We start from the raw sequence: 22,711 nt of genomic DNA, 5'->3' as shown, positions 1-22,711 counted from the left end.
TCTGTAAAGATAAACTTTTTACTTTGTTTTTTCTTGGAGCTTTTATTTTCAAAGTTGATTTATTATTCTATTTCAGTTTATCAATTTAATTGACTCTCTTTTCAACTAACTTTCCTTATTAAATATATTCCTTTTATCATTTTTAGCTTACCAAGTGGAATGCATGTAGGTCGCTCCAATGTAAAATCAGTCGCTGAACGTCGTCTTCCACAAATCCAACGTTTTCTTATATCACTTTTCAATTCAGCAGATGAGATTGCTCACTCGGATTTGGTGTATACATTTTTCCATCCATTGTTACGCGATCAACAGGAAGCTAAGTTGACGGTGTCGAAAGTAAGAGGTGAGTTTGATGGATTTTTCAAGAAATTTCATAATTTTACTCAAGGCGAATTCAGTACCAGGGTTGTTATACCAACAGCTGATTGCGTCCTCTTGTTTATTTTCCATACAGTTCCTTCTACTTTAATATGTCAGTTAATCGAAATCAATTAAAATTTTCTTTTGACTTGACATTCTTCTGCACGGCGAATTTTTTGAATTCGCTTTGCCACCACCTGGTATGGATTCGCTTTGAATATTTACTATGGGTACAGTGTCGAACAAAACTAAAGTAACAAAAGCAAAGAATTGAACCTTAATCGTAATCGGAACCGTTCCATTTGTTAAAACCGAAACCGATTAACCTCCGAGCAGATTTTGGCCGTGCTTCAATTCCACGACCTGCTTCTTTTTCCAACAAGCTAGCGGTACAGGGCCTACGACTTCGAACGGCAGCTACAGAACAGATATCTCACTGAAAAGCTTTCAAATACACACAAAGTGTTTGCATTTATCTAGCGAGTTAGGGGGCTTAGAATATACCCGCGGTAGGTACGCGACTAATATACAAGGGGTTGTCAGCGAGCATTATAGCTTCTCCAACCCAATTGTCAACCTCACATACCAGTGGCGAATCCTGTTTCTTTAATAGCCGAGGCTCTGCCGAGCCCGAGTTAATCATGGGTCCAAGAGTGGGATGGTGTTAAGGCCTAGAAGATTTCACGTGGTCATACTCAATCGTTCCCGAATTGGTCGGGCTAGTACTTTAATGGTGCTTGTTACCGAAATGTACCGGATCTGCATCCGGCAAAGGATCATCAGCATGGATAACACTTCCCATAACCTTCGGGAGTGTCCTTATTGCTACAACAACAACAAGTGTTTGCCATACCTGGTACTTCCGAGTGGCGACCCCGCTTAAAAAACTTGAATCGAATTGAAACAACTTTTTTCTAAAATTTCACTATGTAGGTGATGTTCAGGGGTCTTAAGGAGACATCCCGTGGTAGTTCTGAGTGCTACATTTTGTGCTCATCCCTGGAAGCTTGTATCGTAACCGTCCTAATAATATTGGGGGCGAGCTGCACATGACCGGCCAGGCAGGAAAGGCGTGGACCTAAGAGTACTGTAGGCTCAAGACGAGTATTTTGACTGCACACTGCTATCTGACGTCACAAGCTTTTAAACTGGGCCTCGTCAGTGATAACAAATGTGGGAAGTGCGGGTTGAAGGAGAAAACGACAGCACGTTTCGTGCTCGTGCCCTGCGCTCGCCAGGATAAGGCTATTTGTATTAGGAGAGATACAAATTTCGGATCTAGAAACCGCAAGTGGCATAGGTTCAATAAAGCTACTTGGGTTTGCCGAGAAGACGGAGTTGGTGCTCCTGTGCTCGTTTTTGATAGGGGTTTTCAATTTGGTCGTTAAAAAACTTCTGCTAACACTTTGGACTCATTCAGTCTATGTGAGGTCCTCACGGACCGGCCAGTTCAATCTAACCTAACTATGGGCTCATTTTATATTTTCTCTCTTTGCAGAAATAAAACAAACGATGCGTGAGAATCCCTATGAAGTAGGTCAAATAAAACTCTCGTTACAATATCGCCGCGGTGCCTTAACTGTGATGGTGAGTACAGAAAATGGTATGGAAAATGAATTACTAAAATAATTTATGAAAATTTCCTTCAACAGATTCATCATGCCAAGGGCTTGCCTATGTTGCAAGGTGGACAAGAACCAAATACGTATGTCAAGTGTTATCTCAAACCGGATGCAACCAAAGTGACGAAGCGTAAAACGAAAGTTGTGCGGAAAACGTGTGTTCCAAGCTTTATGGAAACGGTATAAAGTTTACATTGGTAGTTTCATAATTTGGCTTCTTATATGTTATATTACACTTTAATCAAGAAATTTAAATTTTTTACCGAAAGGAAATGATGTCGGTTATGTTAAAATTGAAAAATTGAAAATTGAAGCGTTAAACTTTAACACGCAGTTTGCTATCAAAGCCATAGCATACGTTCGGTTATTTGTGACTGAAATTAACGTTAATGGTGAGCGTATCATAACGTTTATAACGTTAAAGAAGTAGTTTCGTTTCGCGACGAAAGGAGTATGTGTAGGTGGTCGGATGCCAATGTTACCATCGTTTGCCAGTTGACACAGTTACTAGTACTAGTCCTGCGCTCGCGATTGATAAATCCCGAACTGTGACAGCTTTCTACCATACCAGTGAGGGCGTCTCCGTTTATCGTGCAGAACGTCGTTTCTTCTATTTGGTCCGCCAACATCTCGCTGCGAAACGAAACGAAACCATTTCCTTAAGCTTATTTTGATTTTTAACTAGTCGAAATGGTATGTTTTCGTTTGTTGAGCGTACTTGATATTCCCCCCTATTGCGAGTGTCGATCGGAATAGAATCGACAATTTGTCGATTCCATTTTTTGCATTTAATACTATTACTATACAAATTAATCACCAAATCTTTGGACCATTATAAACAGTTATTTTATACAAGACAGATTTTGCTATTTTTTCAACTTTTCGATGTATATAACATAATTTGTATACATTATAAAAATAATCGATTATCGCTCAGCGGTCGACTATCTACTGCAATCGACACTCGCAATAGGGGGGATTGTTGAGCTAGTAAATTGAAACAACCAGAATGAAATATATGTACAGCAGCGCACACGAAAATAGCAGTGACAATTTTTATAAAATTTTTTGCATTAAATTTTTATTTCTATATTTTCTTTTTGGTTAAAGTTTATAGCCTTAGATGTTATAAATTGTTAGATATCTCGAGTTACCGACGATGAATAAAACTTTTGTTCCATCATATCTATCCCTAATGATGATTTCAGATTTAAGTCGAAATATCGAATCTAGGGAGATGTATAACTTGTTTTTTGTTAGACTAAAATTAATTGAGCTACAAAACTGCATACCCAAAAAAATTCAGAAATTTTATCGAACTTTCGTTTTTTTCGAAAACGTTTTGAAGATTGGTTTCAGTTACCAAGTTCATGGAAGTTTTTTTTAAATTAGCTTAAATAAAAAAAAAAAATTATTTAAGTGGCGTTAGGTTAGGTTGAACTGGCCGGTCCATGTGGGCCTCACTAGACTGTTTGAGTCCGTAGTGTTACCAGAAGTTTGTTTTAACGACCAAACTGAAAAACCCTATCAAAAACCAGGACTTATGTAATAAAATAACTCCGTCCTCTTGGCGAATACTAGAAACTTCCTAGGACTTAAGCCAATTGCTGCTTCTAAATCTAACAGCTGTATCACTCCTAATAGCTGGAGTCTTAGCCTGGCAAGTGCAGGGCACGAGCACAGAACATGCTCGATCGTTTCCTTCTCCAACCCGCACTTCATACATCTGCTATCACTGACCAAGCCTAATTTAAGGGCATGTGACGCCAGAAGGCAGTGTCCAGTCAGAATACCCGTCATGAGTCTACAGTCCTCTCTTTTTAATGATAGAAGCAACTTTGTTAGTCTAAGGTTGTAAGACCTACACATAATCTTCGACACTTTACGGCCCCGCGCTTGAACCCACGCCTTTCCCGCTTGGTCGATCATATGCACCTCTCGCCTTCGCTTAATCTCGCCCAGTCTAATTGGGACGTCTACGGAGCAAGCTCTTTTTAGCCAGTTCATCCGCTTTTTCATTCCCATCTATTCCCATATGCCCTGGGACCCAATATAGATGTATGCTTTTCCCTGTCCCGATTCTGTCCAGAGACTGCTTACACTCTAACACGCATTTAGATGCTGAGCTACGCGAGATTATTGCCTTAATTGCTGCTTGAGTGTCAATATAGAAGTTAACACGGTTGCACCTTAAGCTATTCTCTTCCAGGGTTTCTACTGCTTTGGTTGCGGCTAATATTTCCGCTTGGAAAACACTACAGTAATCCAGCAGCCTGTAGGATCTGCTTACTTCCGGTTCAGCACAGTATACCGCAGACCCTACTCCTTCCACTACTTTGGAACCATCTGTCTACACATGTATCGCCTCGTGCGCCATTTGCGCACCTTTGCGCCAACCGTCCACCTCTATATCTCCCTCGAAGCGCAGATAGGGAATAATGTAGTCTGTTCGTCTTGTGGTTGGTGACGCTATACTACTATAGCCATATGGGCATTGCTCAAGCTGCCCCGAGCCTGGTTGCAGTTGTTAATGTTCTTTGTTGTTCTTTGCTACCAGGTCTACAGGTGGAATGTGCAGAATGGCATACAGTGCAGCCGTTGGGGTTGTTTTCAGGGCTCCCGTAATGCTAAGCATCGATATTCTGCATGCCCCTCTAATTTTTTGAGGTATTTAAGTGGCGTAATTTGATAAAAATTATAAATAAATGCAAAGCGCAATAACCTCCGAAGAGATTTCAGACCCAGCTCCTCCCCAATTCACGTCGTGCTCCTTCTAATTTTTGCTACAAATTGGCGTGATGGGACCTACATGTTTTACGTCGGCTCCGAACGGCATCTGCAAGTCAGATAAGTTTTCACTGAGAAGCTTTTAATGGCACAAATACACCCGGAGTAATTGCCAAATCACGGCCAAGGGGCGACCGCGCTTAGAAACTTTTTTTTCTAATCGAAAACACTTTTTTCTAAATTTGCTATCTTATGATGTGATGCCCGGGAGTTGGACTCAGAACCTTCGCTGTGGTAGGAAGAGCACGCTACCACCACACCAAAATTGCCACTGCTATTTTCATATTCGCTGCTGTACCTCCGAGGAGATTTAAGACGAGCTTCTCTTGCTAATTTTTAATTTTTCTTACAAATTGGCAGGGCGGGACCATTTCATGGCAGAAATACATGTTTGCCAAACCATTACGGAGGGGCGACCAATTTTAGAAAACTTTTTTTTCTAATTAAAAATCTTTCTTTCAAATGGTTTGATGTTACTTTTCTTGGGCGTTTAACACAGGACCCTTGGTGTAGTCGCCATGAAAAAATTTATACCGCGTATTCTCCATATTTAGCCCCCTTCTCGTGTCGCATGATTGTGATAAAATGGCTGGACGGAGAGAGATTAAGGGGTTAGGAGAGATCACCACTAAAAAACTCATATTTTGAGAGCTTTAGAAACGTAATAAGCCCGAACAAAAAATTGGATAATCGCAGGACTGTTGAGACATTACACTTGTTTGCCGAACAAGTTTCTTTTATGCGAAAATTCGCGGTGTTTTGTAGCACAAAAACACCCGAACGAAGCATGTAAATAAATAAATAAATCTAAGGCGCGATAACCTCCGAAGAGATTATAGGCCGAGCTTCTTTCCGATTTGCGTCGTGCTCCTTTTTTAATTATCCCTACAAATTGGCGGGATGGGACCTACTTGTTTGTATGCCGACTCCCAACGGCATCTGCAGGGCAGATGAGTTTTCACTGAGAGCTTTTCATGGCAGAAATACACTTGGAGTGCTTGCCAAACACTGCCGAGATGGGACCCCGCTTCGTAAAATTTTCTTTGAATTGAAAAAACTAAACTATAAATTTTTGATGTTGCTTTGCCTGGGGCGTGAATCCAGGATCTTCGGTGTGGTAGGCGGAGCATGCTACCATCAGACCACGGCAGCTGCCAAGAAACATGTAAGCTCCAACTGAAAACTGAAACCGATTCAAGTTACTAGGACCGAATGTGGTTTACAGCAGGAATTAAACCATATAGCTCCAGCCTTTTGCAACCTATATAAGTCATCTATACTGCTGTGGGCAGAGGTTAATGCAGTATTCATCATTCATTCGTGTCGGCTAATCAGCCTCAGTTCGTTTCTTCTAAAGTGTACACATACAATTTTGAATTGGCATATTAGGGAGGTCACCTAAGCAAACTCCCTCTATGTATATTCAATTTGCCTATTAGTCAGGAAATTCCACGAAGATGTTACTTCATATGCTCGTGGAAAAAGTGAACGGACTTTAGCGTCTAAAAATATATCCCCTTGCGCATTTATTGACAACTCAGAGGCTTTCGACAAATCAAGCTATCGAACAAGCTATGGTTGACAAGCTAAGCGTACTCTTTCCTCTCTTAGAACTCTGCTTATAGATGACCTGCAGCTACTGAAATCCAATGGATTTGCCAAACAAGGGTATGCAAATGACTGCATCACAGTGACATACGTGGAATGCTCATCTCGATGCCACCTTAAACAAAGCAACAAAACCTTTCTGCTGCACTTGAAGCACTGTTACAACAACAACAACAAGCGTTCTTGTTGCATTGGTTCCACATTACAATTGAAAAGATGGTTGGTGTCATGTGGAGACACATTGCAAGCAGGACATACATCTTGTATGTCGGGGTTGATTCTGGATAGGTAAGAGTTTAACTTGTTACAGTACTTAGATCGAAGTTGAGCTAGAGTGACGCGCGTTTCCCTAGGGATAGTGCCTTTTTCTTCTGCGAGTTCTGGGTATTTTGCTTTCAGAACTGGATTCGCCGGGCAAACCCCATTTAATTTGTTGCGTCCCTCCATATGCCTCTCCCAACTCAGTGAAAATCCTTCCTCTTTACCTGTTTTCAAACTGAGGGGTCGATGGAAATGCTTTCTTAGTGTAACATGACCTAGACAGCGAAGCCTTTGGAGTTTTATTCGCTGCACTATCTTCATATTTGCGTAAAGTTCATATAGCTTATCAGTTATAGAGGCCTAGTAATAAAAAATAAAAAATACTCTCATTATCATTCGCCTGATAGCAGACAGTTACTTTAAGAAAACAACATAGAAATCGAAGACGTATAGCTTCAATTACGCATAGTTATTGTTACAGCATAAAAGTGTGATATTTTGGTTTTGTGTATTCTTCAACTTTTTCACAATGCTTATACATACACATTTCTCAATACCTTTCTCACATCACTTACACTTCTTTCTTTCATTCCAGCTTGAATATCGCATGCCGTTAGAACATATACAAAATCGTTTATTGCACGTTACTGTTTGGTCACATGATACCCTACAGGAAAATGAACTATTGGGCGGATTTCAAATCGATCTAAGTAAATATGATTTGCGCAAAGAAATGATTGATTGGTTTCGTCTGGGGCCAATGCCAAGGAATTGAATGATGTTGCGCTGATGTGGAATCAATCATATGAATGCAAAGGAAATGCGAATTGTTTAAGACGACATTTTCAAGTGGAAGCTGTTTAGAAAGCTTATTGGGAGCAACAAGTGCAGCACAATGCAGATGCAACAAAGTTTACAAAAAAAAATAAAAAATTTAAAAAATATGTAAGACTTCCAAAGTAACAGTATTTCTTCGCACATTTAGACACCACACTACAGAGACGCCCGTTAGGGGCTCAGCAAATACATATTTATGTACATTTACTAGGAGCTTGAGAGCCAATAGGCAGGAGTAAGGTTCTGAGTTAACTGAATTAGCTTACATTCATGCAAACATACAGATATACATATATTTTTTATAAATAACTTTACTTAAAATGTATAACGCAAGATTGTCTGAAACGGTAAACACTATTTATCAATATTATTTACTACCTTGTGTAATTGTGGCACATTTCAACAAAGGACATTCCAATTACTTAGGCATAAATTTATTAGGTTAAAAAGGTAAAAAAGAAGTAAAAAGAATGCAAACCAATGTTTAGCTTTAAAGGGGGGATAATTGATTGCCTCGCTTCAACTTCAGCGAGCTTTCGAAATTATATCTTCTTCTGTTGCGACTAGTTCAATAAAGCATAATTTATTGCTTATAATGCAAATGTATCTCAAAAATTAGAAGCGAGCAAACCTTAAATCACCTAGAACGCTTGCACAAAAGCATACTTTTGGAATAACTTTAATGCATTACACACTTTGCAAAAATAGTTTTGTAGTCCCTTTGTAGTTTTATGTTTTTACTTCACTGCTTTGCTGATGTTATTCATAAAGAAGAACAGATATTTAAATTGTAATCAGCACACACTTTTTTTGGTTTTTGCTATTGGTAGTTTTTGGCTTTTCCTATGACACATAGATCATTTTAACTGAAAAAATTAATTACATACATCTTTGTTTTTATTTTAAGATTATGTATTGACGGCTGAATGGAATATCACCCCTAGTCGAATGCCTTTTCGAAATCGCCGTAATATGCCCCAAAAATGCCTTCTAATAACGCTCTAACTATTGTTGTTGTTGTAGCAGTGTTTCACCCCATCCATGGTGGAATAACCAGGTGAAGTAAGCCGCCAATTATCTCGCTCTAAATTCTTCTTTGTTCTGTCATTCGGCTATCTGAAAACTTTTCACCAATGTTGTCCCCGAAAAGGTGTTGTTTTTTACATTTTTCAGTAGTAAAATATGGTAGTATTATTACTTGTTTTCACATAAACTAGTTGGTGAATATCTCCGGATCTTTACTGGGTTTCATTACAGATATTCATCATTTGGGTATCTTTGGTGTTGGCTACCATAAGTAGGGCCGTGCTAAACTATTAGATATTGTCATATTGTTGATGTTTCCATTATATATATGTATATGTTTAATTTGTTCCAAAAAAAATTGAAAGTGGTCTTTGTTAAAACCAGCTATTTGTATTCACGTTATTCACGCCTGTGCAGCGCTTCTGAAGACTTTCACGAAATGTTTTTGTTATTCCTGCATCAAGAATACCAAAACTGTCATATTACACCTTATTTAAGTAAAAACATCGCTAAAACAATGGATTTATAAATGTAGTTACAAAAAATTGTTACTCACTGTTGTTGTTTTGCACTAAAAATCAGATAAGAGGGATGTTTCAGTTATGGATTGTAATTTAGCCGTTTCCGGCTGTATCGGATCAGTATCTTCTGGCTCTAGGCCGACTGCCGCGAGGCTATTATATACCCTGAAATATTTTAGTATATAATAACTTGATAACATTAGTAATACATCATGACTTCCACTGTCAAGAGCTTTTGGGGGATCGTCTGATCAAATTTGTATGATATATTAGAAAGGCATATGCTTTACTTCCGACTCTTAATGACAAATCAACAGAGCAGATGGAAGTAACAATTGATTTTTAGGGATAGAAACATAAATAAAAGTATGTATTACCATCACTTCCAAGTGTGACTGTAAAACTTTTCATCAAACCCGAAAACCAATTGAAGTGCGCAAAGTTACTACAGTTCAACTAAATAATGGATAAAACCTCTCCCTTTTATGCCCGGTTTTTCTAAGAAAGCTTCAACTGCAGTTGAAGTTGAGAAAAGTTTACTTTAGATGCATTATTGAATTTTATTGCTCATCACAGTTAAACATTTTTTTTTGTTCGATGTCAAAAGTAATATAAGCTCGCATGGGTCCTGTGTATTCCCTTTTGCATTGGCGTTAGGTGATATGCTGAAAAAAAGTTTCTCTAATGGCTTCCGTAGCAAGGTATTTATTTTTCTTATTTTGCTAGTCCTATTTTTTCGAAGCGGTTAAAAATTTTACCCTCTCCTGACCGTTGAAAATACATCACTACCGTTTCAGATAGCGTACATCTTCTCTCTTTTTTTATTTACTTCACCTGGTGATTCCACCATGACCCCATCCAATAAGTCCAAGCACTCAGAAATTGTCATTAAAGTCCCAAGAGATTGTTTTTTGAAAACAATTTGGAAATATCATGGCTTTCTTTAAACAAGTTCTCAGGTATTTTCGCAGCCGAGATAGGGTGATATTCAACTTAGGCGGGGATTATAAATTTTTGTTTAAAAAATTTTTACACCCAATTATATATACATACACACATACATATATGTCTAATTATTGATTGTTATGCTGCTCTTCATTGTTAATATTTTTGATAATGATTTATTTATATGATTATTGCATTTCTGCTTTAATTGTTAAAAATATATCCAATGTATTAAGTTAAATAATAAATAAAATGTCTAGTATATCTTAGATAAGCTTTAATATGTATGCCCAACAACACATAAATACTATCACTAAATTTTGTAAATTTGTATGCATCAAATTAGGATTCTAGCAACAAATACAAACACATTTCTTGTATTGCAAATATATAAATAAAAAAGCAAACAACAAAGCGAAGAGCACAATCCAACTTAGCGCTTAAATTTTTAGATTTTTTTCGTAGGTTACTAAATTTTCATAAAAACTCAAACTCAACAGCCCAATTAAAAAAGCAACAAAATTAAAAAAAAGAAATTGACTTGGTTTTAAGTTTTTTGTTTAAATATGTAAATGTTTGATAATAAATGCACATCTTAATAACATATTTATTTATTTATCTCTGTAAATTTTCTGTCACACTTTTTAAAATAAAGGCGACATATACATACATACATACATATATTCTAATAAACAGTAATAAATCTGTAATTTAAAAGTCTGCAGAAAATACAACTATTTACAAATATGAAAATACTTTTATCATAACTATGTGTATTGCATGTAATCGAAGATGTTAAAATTATAATACCTTGGATTTTGTATTAGGATGTTTACGTACTCCAACCTTCACTAACGCTAAAACTACATCGCCAAAAATATCTAAAACAGTATCATTTCATATTCTTCTGAGAACGTGATACTGTTATATATATTTTTGGCTTTCTCTACGCTAAAACTCCATCGCTTAAATTAAAAAAAAAAATATCAAGTGCGCAGAAAAGCATGCAACATTGAGTACCACGTGGTCATAAGGAATAACCGCCTTAGGCCCGGTTTTTCAGTAGTTGGTTAAGCTAAGCTTAAACTAAGTTCGCTTAAACTATAGTCAAATTTGAACTCCATATAAACTACTAACGCCGCCTTTGGGGTATGCTTTTTAGGGCGCCAACATTGTTTTATTTTATTATCTTCTCTAGATGCGGCAACAGCTTGATTTTGTTTACCCAACAAACATGAGAAAAATTCTCCAGCGAAATCTATAAATCTTATAAAATAAAGTCGCTAAATGACATGTATGCACATAACTTCACACAGAATGCTCCGATTTTAAAACGGGTTTTTGCATTTGAAAGCTTAGCTACGTGGAATGGTACAGTTAATATAATTTGAAGATATATATTATAGGGGCGTGGCAAATTGCCAAAATGTAGTAAAAAATCATAAAATTTTTGTTTACACAGCTATAACTCATAAACGGATGGATGGATTTAAAAAATTCTACTTTTCAGTAAAACTTTGAAATATTTACCTTCGATCTGCATCAAAAAAAAAAAATAATAATACTTGATTCCTTTCTTATATCAGCCAAATTGTTTAAACAAAAGTAACATTTTTACCAAAAAATTCGTGTGTGTGATTGTTCGGTGTCAACTGTTCGCGCTAATTACTTTTGAGTTAGGTATGATGCGACACATACCTACATATGTACATAGCATTCGCTGCGTTATTAAAATTCGGGCGTATGTTTATACGTATGTATGAATGTACAACACTACATAGTATAAAACAGTCGCTTTTTCTGTCCCATGTCCCTTTCAATGCTTAAATCTTTAAAACTACGTAACGGATTTTCATGCGATTTTTTTTAATAGATAGAGTGATTGAAGTTTGTAGATTGTATAATAACATCCATTAAATAGTAGAGAAATACTGTTATTTTTGCAGTTTCTAATGTGATAATAATAATAATAATAATATATGTACATATATAAGAGAAAGTGGTGTTAGTTACACTATTTATAACTCAAGAACGGATGAACAGATTTGGCTGAAAATCGGTGGAGGCGTAGCTTAGAACCAGGAGACAGACATAGGGTACTTTTTATCCCGTTCTGGATAGGGTCTTGAGATCACAACGTGGATCTGGGTAATTCTGGGATATGTTTGTAAAATGTGGGCATCAAATGGAAGCTGTTTATGGGTACTTTGATACGGGGTATTTTTCGTACCTGTGGGTGAATAAGGTCTCTATATATAGGCCAAAATGTGGACCCGGGTACCCCTAGAATGTGTTTATAGAATATGGATAACAAATGAAAGCTGTTGATGAGTGCTTTAGTACAGGGTAGTATTCATACCTATTGGTGACTAGGGTCTCGAGATTGAGGCCAAAACGTGCACCCTGATACCCCTAGAAAGTGTTTATACAAGAAGGATAACAAATGAAAGCTGTTGATGAGTGCTTTAGTACAGGGTAATTTTCATATCTGTTTGTGACTAGGGCCTTGAGATATAGGCCAAAACGTGAACCAGGGTAACACTAGGATGTGTTTTTACATTATGGGTATCAAATTGAAGCTGTTGATGTGTGCTTTAGTACAGAGTAATTTATACCGCTGGGTGACTAGGGTATCGAGATATAGGCCAAAACGTGGACCCGGATACCCGTGTGTAATATGGATATCAAATGAAAGCTGTTGTTCAGAGCTTTAAAGTAAATTTCATTGTGTTATTCGATTTAGTCGCATCAACCTGGCAAAACTGATAAATATGCATAGGAAGCCGAAAAAAAGCATGGAATGATAATACCCACATACCTATTTACATACGTCCTATTCGATTTGTCTGAAATTTGGTATATAAATTGGTATATATTTGGCTATATTAGTATTTACGATCCTTTTTTCGGCGAAGTAGACCAGAGACGGGCTGGGAATGCGATTAGGACTAGGATTAGGCCTGAGACTCGGAGTGGGACTGGAACAAAATACATACCACCCTCTGGGACTGGCAATAAGGGATGAAGAAGAATGGGAAAAACTTGAGAGAAGAGAAAAGAGGGAAGGATAAGGAGACTGAGAAAGAGATATAGTGAGACGAAAATAGAGATAGATGAAGCGAAAAAGACGGAGGGAGGAGTTACTAAAATGATTAAGAAGAAGTGAAGAGGGGAGGGCAGAGTTAGAGAGAAAAAGCTTATTAAAATGTATGCAGATAGACCAAATTTAGGGCAGAACAACGTCTGACGGGTCTGCTAGTATATATCTAATTCCGGAAGTGATGTCCAACATCATTGTCTAGTTATTCTTAAACCACATAGTTCTTAAGTGATATCTAACTTCATTATCCAATCACTATCCAACCTTTGAGAAATTTTGTAAAACTTATAGTTCTCGAGTTCATCTCCAACTTCAGTAGCATTTTAATATTATTATCCAACCTTTGAGATTGAAATGTACAGTTCGCAAATGAATATTCAACACGTTTCTTCAGTTGATACCCTACATGGATATCGAGTTGAGGTGAAGTCGACAAAAAATTTCAAAGGTGGTACCACCAAAGCCACCAGCTGTTTATTGTGAGAAATAAATACCTGATTGATAGCAGTAATGAAGCTTAATTAATCAAAAATAATTTATATATATCTTATTTTCGTGAAAATACTGTAGTATGGAATTTTACATTTGAGTCCAGTTAGAGAACTACAAGTTGTTAATTAAATTTTTTCAACTTAAGTAATAGCATTTTTCGCTTTATAAAAACTCCCTCCTTCGCTGAGTACACTATGATTCTCCAGTTGAGCCATTGTCTCGTAACAACTCTTGATGTTTTAGAGGTATGCTAGTTATCAAAATTATCTCTAATGGTACTCAAAACCAAATGCTTGTTGGGTATATTTAGAGTTTAACCCTGCCTAATCGGCGGCTTAAGCTCGGCTTAAACTTCAGTTAAAGTAGCCTGAAAAACTGCGGAATAAGTTTAAGCGTAGTTTAACTGACAAACTGAGTTGAACTTGTACTGAAAAACCGGGCCTTAGTCCTGCACATTTGATACTGTTTAAGATATTTCTGGCAATGGAGTTTTAGCATTAGTGAAGGTTGAAATTTGGGGCTGGAATTTAGGGGCTCGCCACCAAGTTATCTACTTAAAAAGTTGAGTAACAAATAAAACTGACTAACCTGATAGGTAGGCCTCCTTGAATACTCCAAATATAAAAAAAGATCAATAAAAAAAAAGTCGATGGTTTGAGCAACGACAGTATATTTAAGGTGAGTGAGCAGAGCAAATTTATGCTTAATGTGTGGACGTTGAAAAATTTATTATAAGCGAAGTCAAATATTATTGTGAAATATTTTTTTAGGAGGTTCAAATCAAAAAGAAACATTTTTGTTGTGGACCTTCACTTCTGTAGAATAAGTGATTGATTATGAAAGTTATTTCACGCTAAAGTATTTAAATATATATTAATAAACTCACAATAAAATTAATGTAAAATAATAAACAACAAATTCTTTTCTCATTCATTTCATTCTTTGGTTTCTAGCATGATTGTAGGTAGAAGCACGGTGTCAACGATTTCAGATGATGTGCTTCGTGAAGCCCTACGCAATATCTGAATGTTTCTTCATACATTCAGTCAAAATACTGTTTTGCATTGAATTTGTATGCTTTCCCCTATTACGAATGAAAATATATGTAAATATACATTTATTTTTATAGAATAAACCTTTATTTACTTACATTTTTAGAAAATACTCAACTGCAGGAGAAATTCAACCATGGTACAATAACCAGATAAAAGCATCAGAGTTGCATCTTACATGTTTTTTCAATCGAAGGTGGTCATAAAATGTCAAACTTTGTTTATGTTTACATTTTTTGTTTATTTACTTTTGATGTGAAAATTTATTAGGTTATTCTCGTCCAAAAATATCGGGAGAGGTGTCAAAAGACGCGCTTTGGACCCGGGACCACGAATCCGAAAACGGAAAATGAAAATTTTATTTCTTTCCAGATATATTTACAAAGTTGAAAATTTGCATGTGGTTGTTGTAATTTTGATGGTGTTGCGTACCCACAAAAAAAACTGTGGGTAAAAGTGTTTTGCGTGGATATAGATTTGGTCTCCCATGGTAATTTTTTATAAGCGCGGCCGAAGGCCGCCAACGCAGAAAGGTGTTCTGCGCAAAATTACTATGGATCCCACCCCCGGTTTCGGAGGTACCCGCGGGTTTTTTTTCGGTTTTTCGTTAATATCTTTTGAACGAATTAAAATTTTTATTTTCCGCCTTCGGATTATTAATACTGACGTCAAGACGCGTCGTTTGACACCTCTCTCGATATTTGGTAGTGTATTAGCAGTCGACCCCTCAACTAGACTATTACCTGCGCAAAAATACTATGGATTCCACTCCCGGTTTCGGAGCGCTCCGGTGCAATTTTTCAGTTTTTTGGGAATATTTTTTGACAGAAATAAAATTTTTAATTTTCGCTTTCGGATTCGTCGTCCTGAGTCCAAAACGTATTTTTTTGACACCTCCCGATATTTTTGCACGAGTTTTTGCAGTTCTGAGCTAAAGTAAAGAATTACCCCGCAAGATCAAGGAAGAGGAAAAATTGGGAAAAAGCTTGTGGCGTTAGCTTCCTAAAATGGCTTAATTTTTTCGCTCCATTTTCAGGCCTGTGACCTTATTGTGGGAGCTCAGAGAGGAAATTTGATGCCTAACTCCACTATATCGCTTTATTTACCGTCTTTGATGTAAATATTGTTTCCCGAATGTTGTAAGATAAAAAATATAATATAATTTTATGTATGACTTAGCAGTGCTAATCAAGAGTTTGTAAAAAAAGGAAGTTGTCTCATCGTCTCCAACGGTCATTCCTACAGTTATCTACCAAAATATCGGACAATACTTTCGCCGCTACAACGTGAAGGAAGGACGAAATATAAATAATAAAGTCCCTTCTACATGTTCGCTTTTTTTTAAGTGACACCGTTGGAGCGAAAGGTTAATACTTCGCACGGAACAGCTGCAACACACAAACGGATATGCATGATGTACCACGAATAAGCCGTGAAACCCAGACGCAGTAACCTCCCATAGTTTCGGGGCCACCATTAGTTTACAAAGAGCGAAAATATGCTATACAAGTATATGCAAAACGGCCCTTATCAGGGCCACCACTAGTTAACAAAGAGAAAAAAATGCTAAACAATTATACCTGCGAAAAGCTGCCCTTATCAGGACCACAAACAGTTTGCGAAGAGAAAATATTGCTAGATTTACTTTTGGATTATTTATATCATCCATATGATGACAAGAAAAAAACTGGAGTATAACCGATACTGGAGTTGAAAACGGAAATATTCCAAGCCGAACTTTTACCGTAGCAGGTACCGATACCAGATCCAACCTACAGCCGAAATTGCTACAAAAGCCTCCTGGCTAGAGCCAGAAGGAAAACCCGGAACCGTAATTGAAGTCAGTACTACAACCGAACTAGTATCCAACACAACCGTGCTTCTTTTAATTAAAAAAGATTACATTTAAAGACATGGAGTACATATCCTTCAAAGAAATCTGCACCTCAAATACCGGCACGACGAGTTTCCAACGTTAAACGTCAATATGTATATATGTATCTTCGATATTTATTGGGTTACTAAATTACTTAATTTTTACTTTACAAAATACATGAAATTTTAAAATAAATCAGTACTTATTCATGAACATAGTATTAACTCAGCATTTTATATACAATCTCATCCCAAATTTTCAACATCTCTTGGAGACAGTAACGCTAGCACTCATACATACATGTATTGAAAATAAGGTCCACTACAAAAAACATTTAGCAATAGCATTTCCCAATATAATTTAGTACTACAAAATAACGACCTTAGGCAGATAAAGTAGGAACAATATAATTCCAAAAAAGTTGTATCTCACTTTACATTAAACTGCTTTGGAATATAAATACATACACTAAAAGATGCATACAATACAAAACGGTCCCTTATATATATATATATATATATATCATAAACAAAATTAATGTTGCGACCATTGAATATTTTTCAAATCAGTTGGTTCTAGTACCATCTCCCATAATGGAGACATTTCACGTAAACGTTCGACATGTTTGATGCAGCTATCGGTAATATAATCAACCTCTTCAATGGTGGTAAAACATCCAATACCAAATCTATAAAAATTTAACAACAAATTACTTTCGAATTAACTAAACAATTCAGTACGGTAAACTCGTATACCTTATTGAACTATCCTCATCAGTTCCAATCGCACGTAGGTTCCAGTGATGCAGATGTACACGCCGAGGCACTAGACAACGCCACATCTTTTAAGGCCATAAGTAATGATAAATTTAATAAACCACTATACCTTTGCTCTGGATCACCATTACATATACCATGTGATAATCTTGAAGTGATGCGATCATATAAACGTTTCGACAGAAAATCTATAAATTTCTTATCATATTCCATTTCTTTGAGTGCAAGATAACATGCAGCACCAAATCCAATAACAATAATCCGAAGGCGGAAAAGACAAATTTTAGCTCGTTCAAAAGAACCGAAAAATGACCCGGAGTTCTTCGAGACCGGGGTGGGATCCATAGTATTTTTGCGCTGGCGGCCTTCGGCCGCGCTTATAAACAATTAATCTGGGTGGGTCCAACACCGGTTTGGAGACCAAAACTATATATGCGCAAAACACTTATGTCCACAATTTTTTTTGTGAGTACAAAATATCAACATTACAACGCGCAAATATCTCTTGTCCAACACAAAATATTTTACCTCCGCCTTCTGATTATTGTTGTCGAGGTCTATGCGCGTCTTTTAACACCTATCTCGATATTTATGGACGCATATAATCAGTGTCATGCTGTCGTATAGAATTATGAAGAGTTGATGCGCTGGAAACGTTGAAGAAGTGATTCAGCTGCTATATGTAAATAAATAATAACAATAAATTAAATATATATCATTTAAAAATCAGCTTATTACCTTTATTTTCCATTTAAAATGCCTTTTTCCTCCAGCTTCATCAGCAAACCAAATTTTTTCTTTTTTTGTTTTGGCTTTGTTGACGAAAATTACATGTGACATTTTTCTTCTTCCATAAGTTTTGACAGAAGAAACTGAAAGAACGATTGACAGTTTATGTACAATTGGCAACAACAAAATACACGGGAGGGTTGCATTTTCGCTAATGCTTCTACCTGGTAATTGTACCATGAATTCAACTATGAAAAAATGAAATCCAACAACATTTAACTGATTGGATTGTTTCAGATAGCAAAATCGATATTATCGGATTCTGTGACACCTAATACCGACACTATTTCCAATTCGAACATTAAACCGATAACATTGGATTTCATGACACCAAGGTAATTTTTTTGTCGTTTTTAAATCCGATTCCAATAACAATTGGATTCCATGACAGCCCTGTATATATTTCCGGAGCTTTATGATGCGCTGAATCCAAATCTGTCCTCCTAACGTAAAAGTGCAAAAAACACCGTTTTTGCCCATATTTGAGGTTATGTAGCCTTGCAGAAGTTTTCTTTCACCAAAGTTAAAGGATGGCATCTTTAAATATAAGTCTTCTTCTTTCAAATGGCGTTGAGCTTGCTCAAATATCATTTTTTTTCGCGAAAATGGGCAAAAACGGTGTTTTTTGCACTTTTAGGTTAGGATATCTCGAAAACCAGAGCTGATAGAGCAATTTTGAGGCCAGATTTCGACTCATTGCATTAAACTCCTTCGAAAATATATAGTTCAGTTTCTGGGTCTGAGATGCTATCGGCCTGTGTAATCTAACCTAATTTAAGGAGACCGGAAGGTTTGATTCTTGGCAGCGGAAATTTTTTGTTTTACAAACAAATATGTTACGTAACGCGACAAAAATTAGGGATCAAATGAATTGTTTTAAAATCTTATGATTGGTAAAAGTCTTTTACTTGGGTAATGAGAATATTTAAAAATAGGACAGTTAGTGCATTTCTAAATGTATTTAAGCTTATCAGTACAACGTCAGCGAAATGCAATGATAAGCCAAAGTGGTGAAAAACGCGAGTGCATGTAATTGTTGCACATTCACACTCCTCGAACTGGGGGGAGAGGAGGACTCATTTATCACTCACCTCGTTGCAAATCATGCGAGGGCAGAATATTCGCTTTCCCTCCACCTGCTGCAGGCATCCCAAGAATTACTGCTGTAACATTTGTGGGACAATTTGCGCGATCGTTATCGTGTTTGGAATGGTCTCGCTGGCTAACGATACGCCGTTAAGATTGTAACTGGAAATTTTCGCGCAAAATCCATAGAGTTAAAAAAACATATTGCAGGTATAGAGTTCGAGCGCGGCTAAAGATAGTTTCGAGACCACTTCAATCCGTTGCACTTTTTTTCGCTTTATGCAAATTTATTTTTTTATTATTTTCGTTATTTTATAATTTTTATGATAGTTATAAAATTCAATTCATTGATTGTAATTTAATTTGTGTTTAGAGTGCACTCGTAGATTGCACAGTAAAACCAGGATGTACATCGGTTTGACGAAGCTGTATTTCCCGCCAAGCTATAAATATTCGACGAGATAGGACGGGGTGGATCACCTATTGCTGTTCCAGGAGTGTGGAACTCATTGGCCAACTGAATCTTATCAAACATGCTATCTCTTCGCACTGAATTAACAAGGTCCACCGTAGGAGGAAACTCTTGCAGTTCTGAGGTGGTCTTGCAGTTTATGCGGTCTTCAGCTATTAATGGGACGAATAGTTGGCACACATATAGCTTCAGGCACTGGACTGTTGCGTTTTATGGGGCACGTATGTCATTGTACCAAAACAATTCATTTCACAGCTGCAATCTACCGCGAGCGCAAGGAACGGCGCAACTTATTCCACAGTTTCTCGAGGAATCCTTTTTCGATGAGGACTAATTGGAAACAGAGAACACTTGCGAAACCAACCACCCAATCAACAAGATTATAGATTATCTTCCCTTGGCTATACCAAAGCACTTTAAGAATATTATGAATGAGCGAATTGATAATCCAGATATTAGGCCGGTATCGGTCTCCTTGTGAGGTCACATCAAAGTTTGCTCTTACCAAACGAGTACGTCTCCTAATGGGACCCCTTATTCTTGCAGCTTATAGCAACACTAAGCGAACATGTTGGGCCAAAGAGAAAACGTTCAATTGGGCTCGTTCCTAGCACACACTGCTCACACTAAGTACTCCTTTTTATTAGTATGAAAATATATAATTATACCAATAACAGGTAAAAAAATTTTATAAATTTATTCGTAGCTGTCCGTATGAAGGAACTTTTGGGTACCCGATATTAAGTTTTTCCTAATGGGTTTGTTCGCTTTTAGCGATCGTCACTTCTTTTTTATTAAACTCCTACTCCGACGAACAAAAATCATGCTCTGGAAGTCGTTCATCATACCTGTCTTGATGTATTTCTTGGAAAAATGGAAACGGTAGTCTAAGAAAACATGCTGTTTCAACAGTGTTGGATCAGAGAGATAAGGGTATTGAAAAGATGGTTGGCGTCATATTGAGACACGCCACAAGCAGGGCATGCATTGGGTATATCGAGGTTGTAAGTTTAATCTATTACAGTATCCAAATCGAACGTCTCGCTGAGGAGGTTGATTTCCTCAACTGCAAGTCCCAGTTTTTTGTCTTTAGGAACGTGATTCGCCGGGATATTTCTGACCCCAGTAGTCTGGCGCCTTTTCTGGCTGAGTTTTTGATTACTGAATTTCGTCATAGTGCTTGCGAAGATGACTTTTTAAGTTCCTGAGCTCTTGGAGCGCGCCTATAATTATTCCACACAATTAGGAATAAAAAGCATATAGAATAAGTATGTACCTAAAAGGTGAATAAAGGAATATCAACAACAAGGTAACACTTAGAGATCAATTGCAAAGCGAGCAGCGGGGCATTGATATGGCTGAGTGGATAAAGGCATCTTTTACACTACTAAAAAGTATGCATGTTGGAGATTTCGAGTTCAATACTCAGAACACGAGAAGCCAGCTGATGAAGAAGTGAAATTCAGAATTATGTCCTCGTGACCATCGCCGTTAGTAAAGTTTGCCTAAATATTGCCGATGAAGGAATTTAGCAGTTTCCGAAATGGATCTATACAACGAGCTTTGGCAGGTTCCTAAGTTTTTCTTTCTTCTATTCTAATTTAAAAAATTTTTCATTTAAGAAAAAATGTATCATAACAATTATAAGATAAATAATTATTATCGCGGATTCGAATCGAGCTCAATGCCTAACAATAATTTTTTATCTTTATTATTGTTATGATAAATTTTTTCTTAATTGAAAAAATTTTTAAATTAGAATAGAAGAAAGAAAAAAATTTAGACAACTGCCAAAGCTCGTTGTATAGATCCATTTCGGGAACTGCTAAATTGCTTCATTCCTTCATAATTATTGTTAAGCCTTGAGCTCGATTCGAACCCGCCATCTTTATAAGTCAGTAGGCCGCTATAACAACTAAAATTGAAAAGAAAAATTATAAAATAAATTAAAATAAAATAAAATAAAATAAAATGAAATAAAATGAAATGAAATAAAATAAAATGAAATGAAAAAAATAAAATTAATAATAATTAAAATAAAATTAGATTAAATATAATTAAATAGAATATTGAGAAATAAAATAAAATTAAACGAAATGAAAGGCAATAAAACAAAATGAAATAGAATAAAATAAAATAAATAATATTTAAAATCAAACTAGATAAAAAATTTTGTGTTTTTTTTTTTGTTTTTGTTTTTATCGGCCTATTGATAAATGATTCAAGGTTCGATTCGAGCTCAAGGCCAGAACAATAATTTTTTTTCAAATGATAATTATTGTTATTTTTTAATTTTTCTAAATTTGAAAAATTGTAATTTGTTTTTGGAATAGTAAGTATAAAATTTTTCCGACAACCTGCCATAGCTGCGCAGATAGATCTATGTATTTCGAAGGGTGCTAAGCCTTCATTATCAGTACGCTTTAGGCACGGTGCGCTAACCATTTAGCTATACAGAGGTGGTTTGTTTGACTAACAAATTGCTACTTCTATTCCTTCTTACCAACTATATTTATACAGTGTTGCGCCATCTGTTGCAAATCACTGATAATGCTGGATTTGTTTATTGTCAATTACTTTGTTTGACATTCCCAAGTGCTCATGGTTTATTAACAATTGTTTTTGTTTTTATCGGCCTATTGATAAATGATTCACGGATCTATCTGCGCAGCTATTTCAGGTTGTTTGAAAAAGTTTCTACTTACTATTCCAAAAACAAAATACAATTTTTCAAATTTAGAAAAATTAAAAAATAACAATAATTATCATTAAAAAAAAAAAAAAAAAATTATTGTCCTGGCCTTTGAGCTCGAATAGAACCTTGAATTAGATAAAAATTAGTTAAATAGAAGATTGTAAAATAGAACTAAATAATATAAAAGAAAATATAATGGAATAAAATAATAAGCATTTAATAAGCGAGACAGGGTCATATTGCTTTTTATTTCTCTCTCTAAACACAATAACTTAAATAAAATAAAATGCACTTTGCTTCGTTTAAATAAGATCTTGAGCTCATAATGTTTACGAAATTTAAAATAAAATAAATGAAAAGAAAGGAAAGGAAAGAAAATGAATCACACTATCGGGAAGGAAAGGAA

General features: G+C 36.2%; 1 protein-coding gene and 1 long non-coding RNA gene across 10 annotated transcripts in view; one reads left to right on the top strand and one right to left on the bottom strand.

Moving 5' to 3' along the window:
- Positions 1 to 13,025, top strand: part of Pi3K68D (phosphatidylinositol-4-phosphate 3-kinase catalytic subunit Pi3K68D) — a 212,754-nt gene extending 199,729 nt beyond the window's left edge. For 6 of the 8 annotated variants that reach the window (XM_067757294.1, XM_067757289.1, XM_067757291.1 and 3 more), the window contains 4 exons: positions 147 to 343; positions 1,859 to 1,947; positions 2,013 to 2,162; positions 7,234 to 13,025. In XM_067757294.1, coding sequence (XP_067613395.1) covers positions 147 to 343; positions 1,859 to 1,947; positions 2,013 to 2,162; positions 7,234 to 7,413 — 616 coding nt within the window. In that variant the 3' untranslated portion in view covers positions 7,414 to 13,025. Of the gene's footprint in view, positions 1 to 146; positions 344 to 1,858; positions 1,948 to 2,012; positions 2,180 to 6,380; positions 6,828 to 7,233 lie in introns of those variants that run through there. The other 2 variants (XM_067757295.1, XM_067757296.1) reach the window with 2 other exon arrangements.
- Positions 13,026 to 16,631: 3,606 nt separating this feature from the next.
- Positions 16,632 to 18,126, bottom strand: LOC137252220 (uncharacterized). Of its 2 annotated transcripts, XR_010953480.1 has the most exons (4): positions 18,002 to 18,126; positions 17,373 to 17,939; positions 17,243 to 17,312; positions 16,632 to 17,175 (listed from the first exon to the last, which is right to left on the bottom strand). It is a non-coding gene; the product is annotated as an uncharacterized lncRNA (long non-coding RNA). The 2 variants fall into 2 exon arrangements; XR_010953479.1 differs by having other exon boundaries at positions 17,243 to 17,939.
- Between the last annotated feature and the right edge of the window lie 4,585 nt (positions 18,127 to 22,711).

This window comes from Eurosta solidaginis, chromosome 5 (genome assembly GCF_040869045.1).
Source record: "Eurosta solidaginis isolate ZX-2024a chromosome 5, ASM4086904v1, whole genome shotgun sequence".
Taxonomy (NCBI): domain Eukaryota; kingdom Metazoa; phylum Arthropoda; class Insecta; order Diptera; family Tephritidae; genus Eurosta; species Eurosta solidaginis.
Note: the sequence above shows the minus strand (reverse complement) of the source record. Positions and strands in the feature narration are given on the sequence as shown.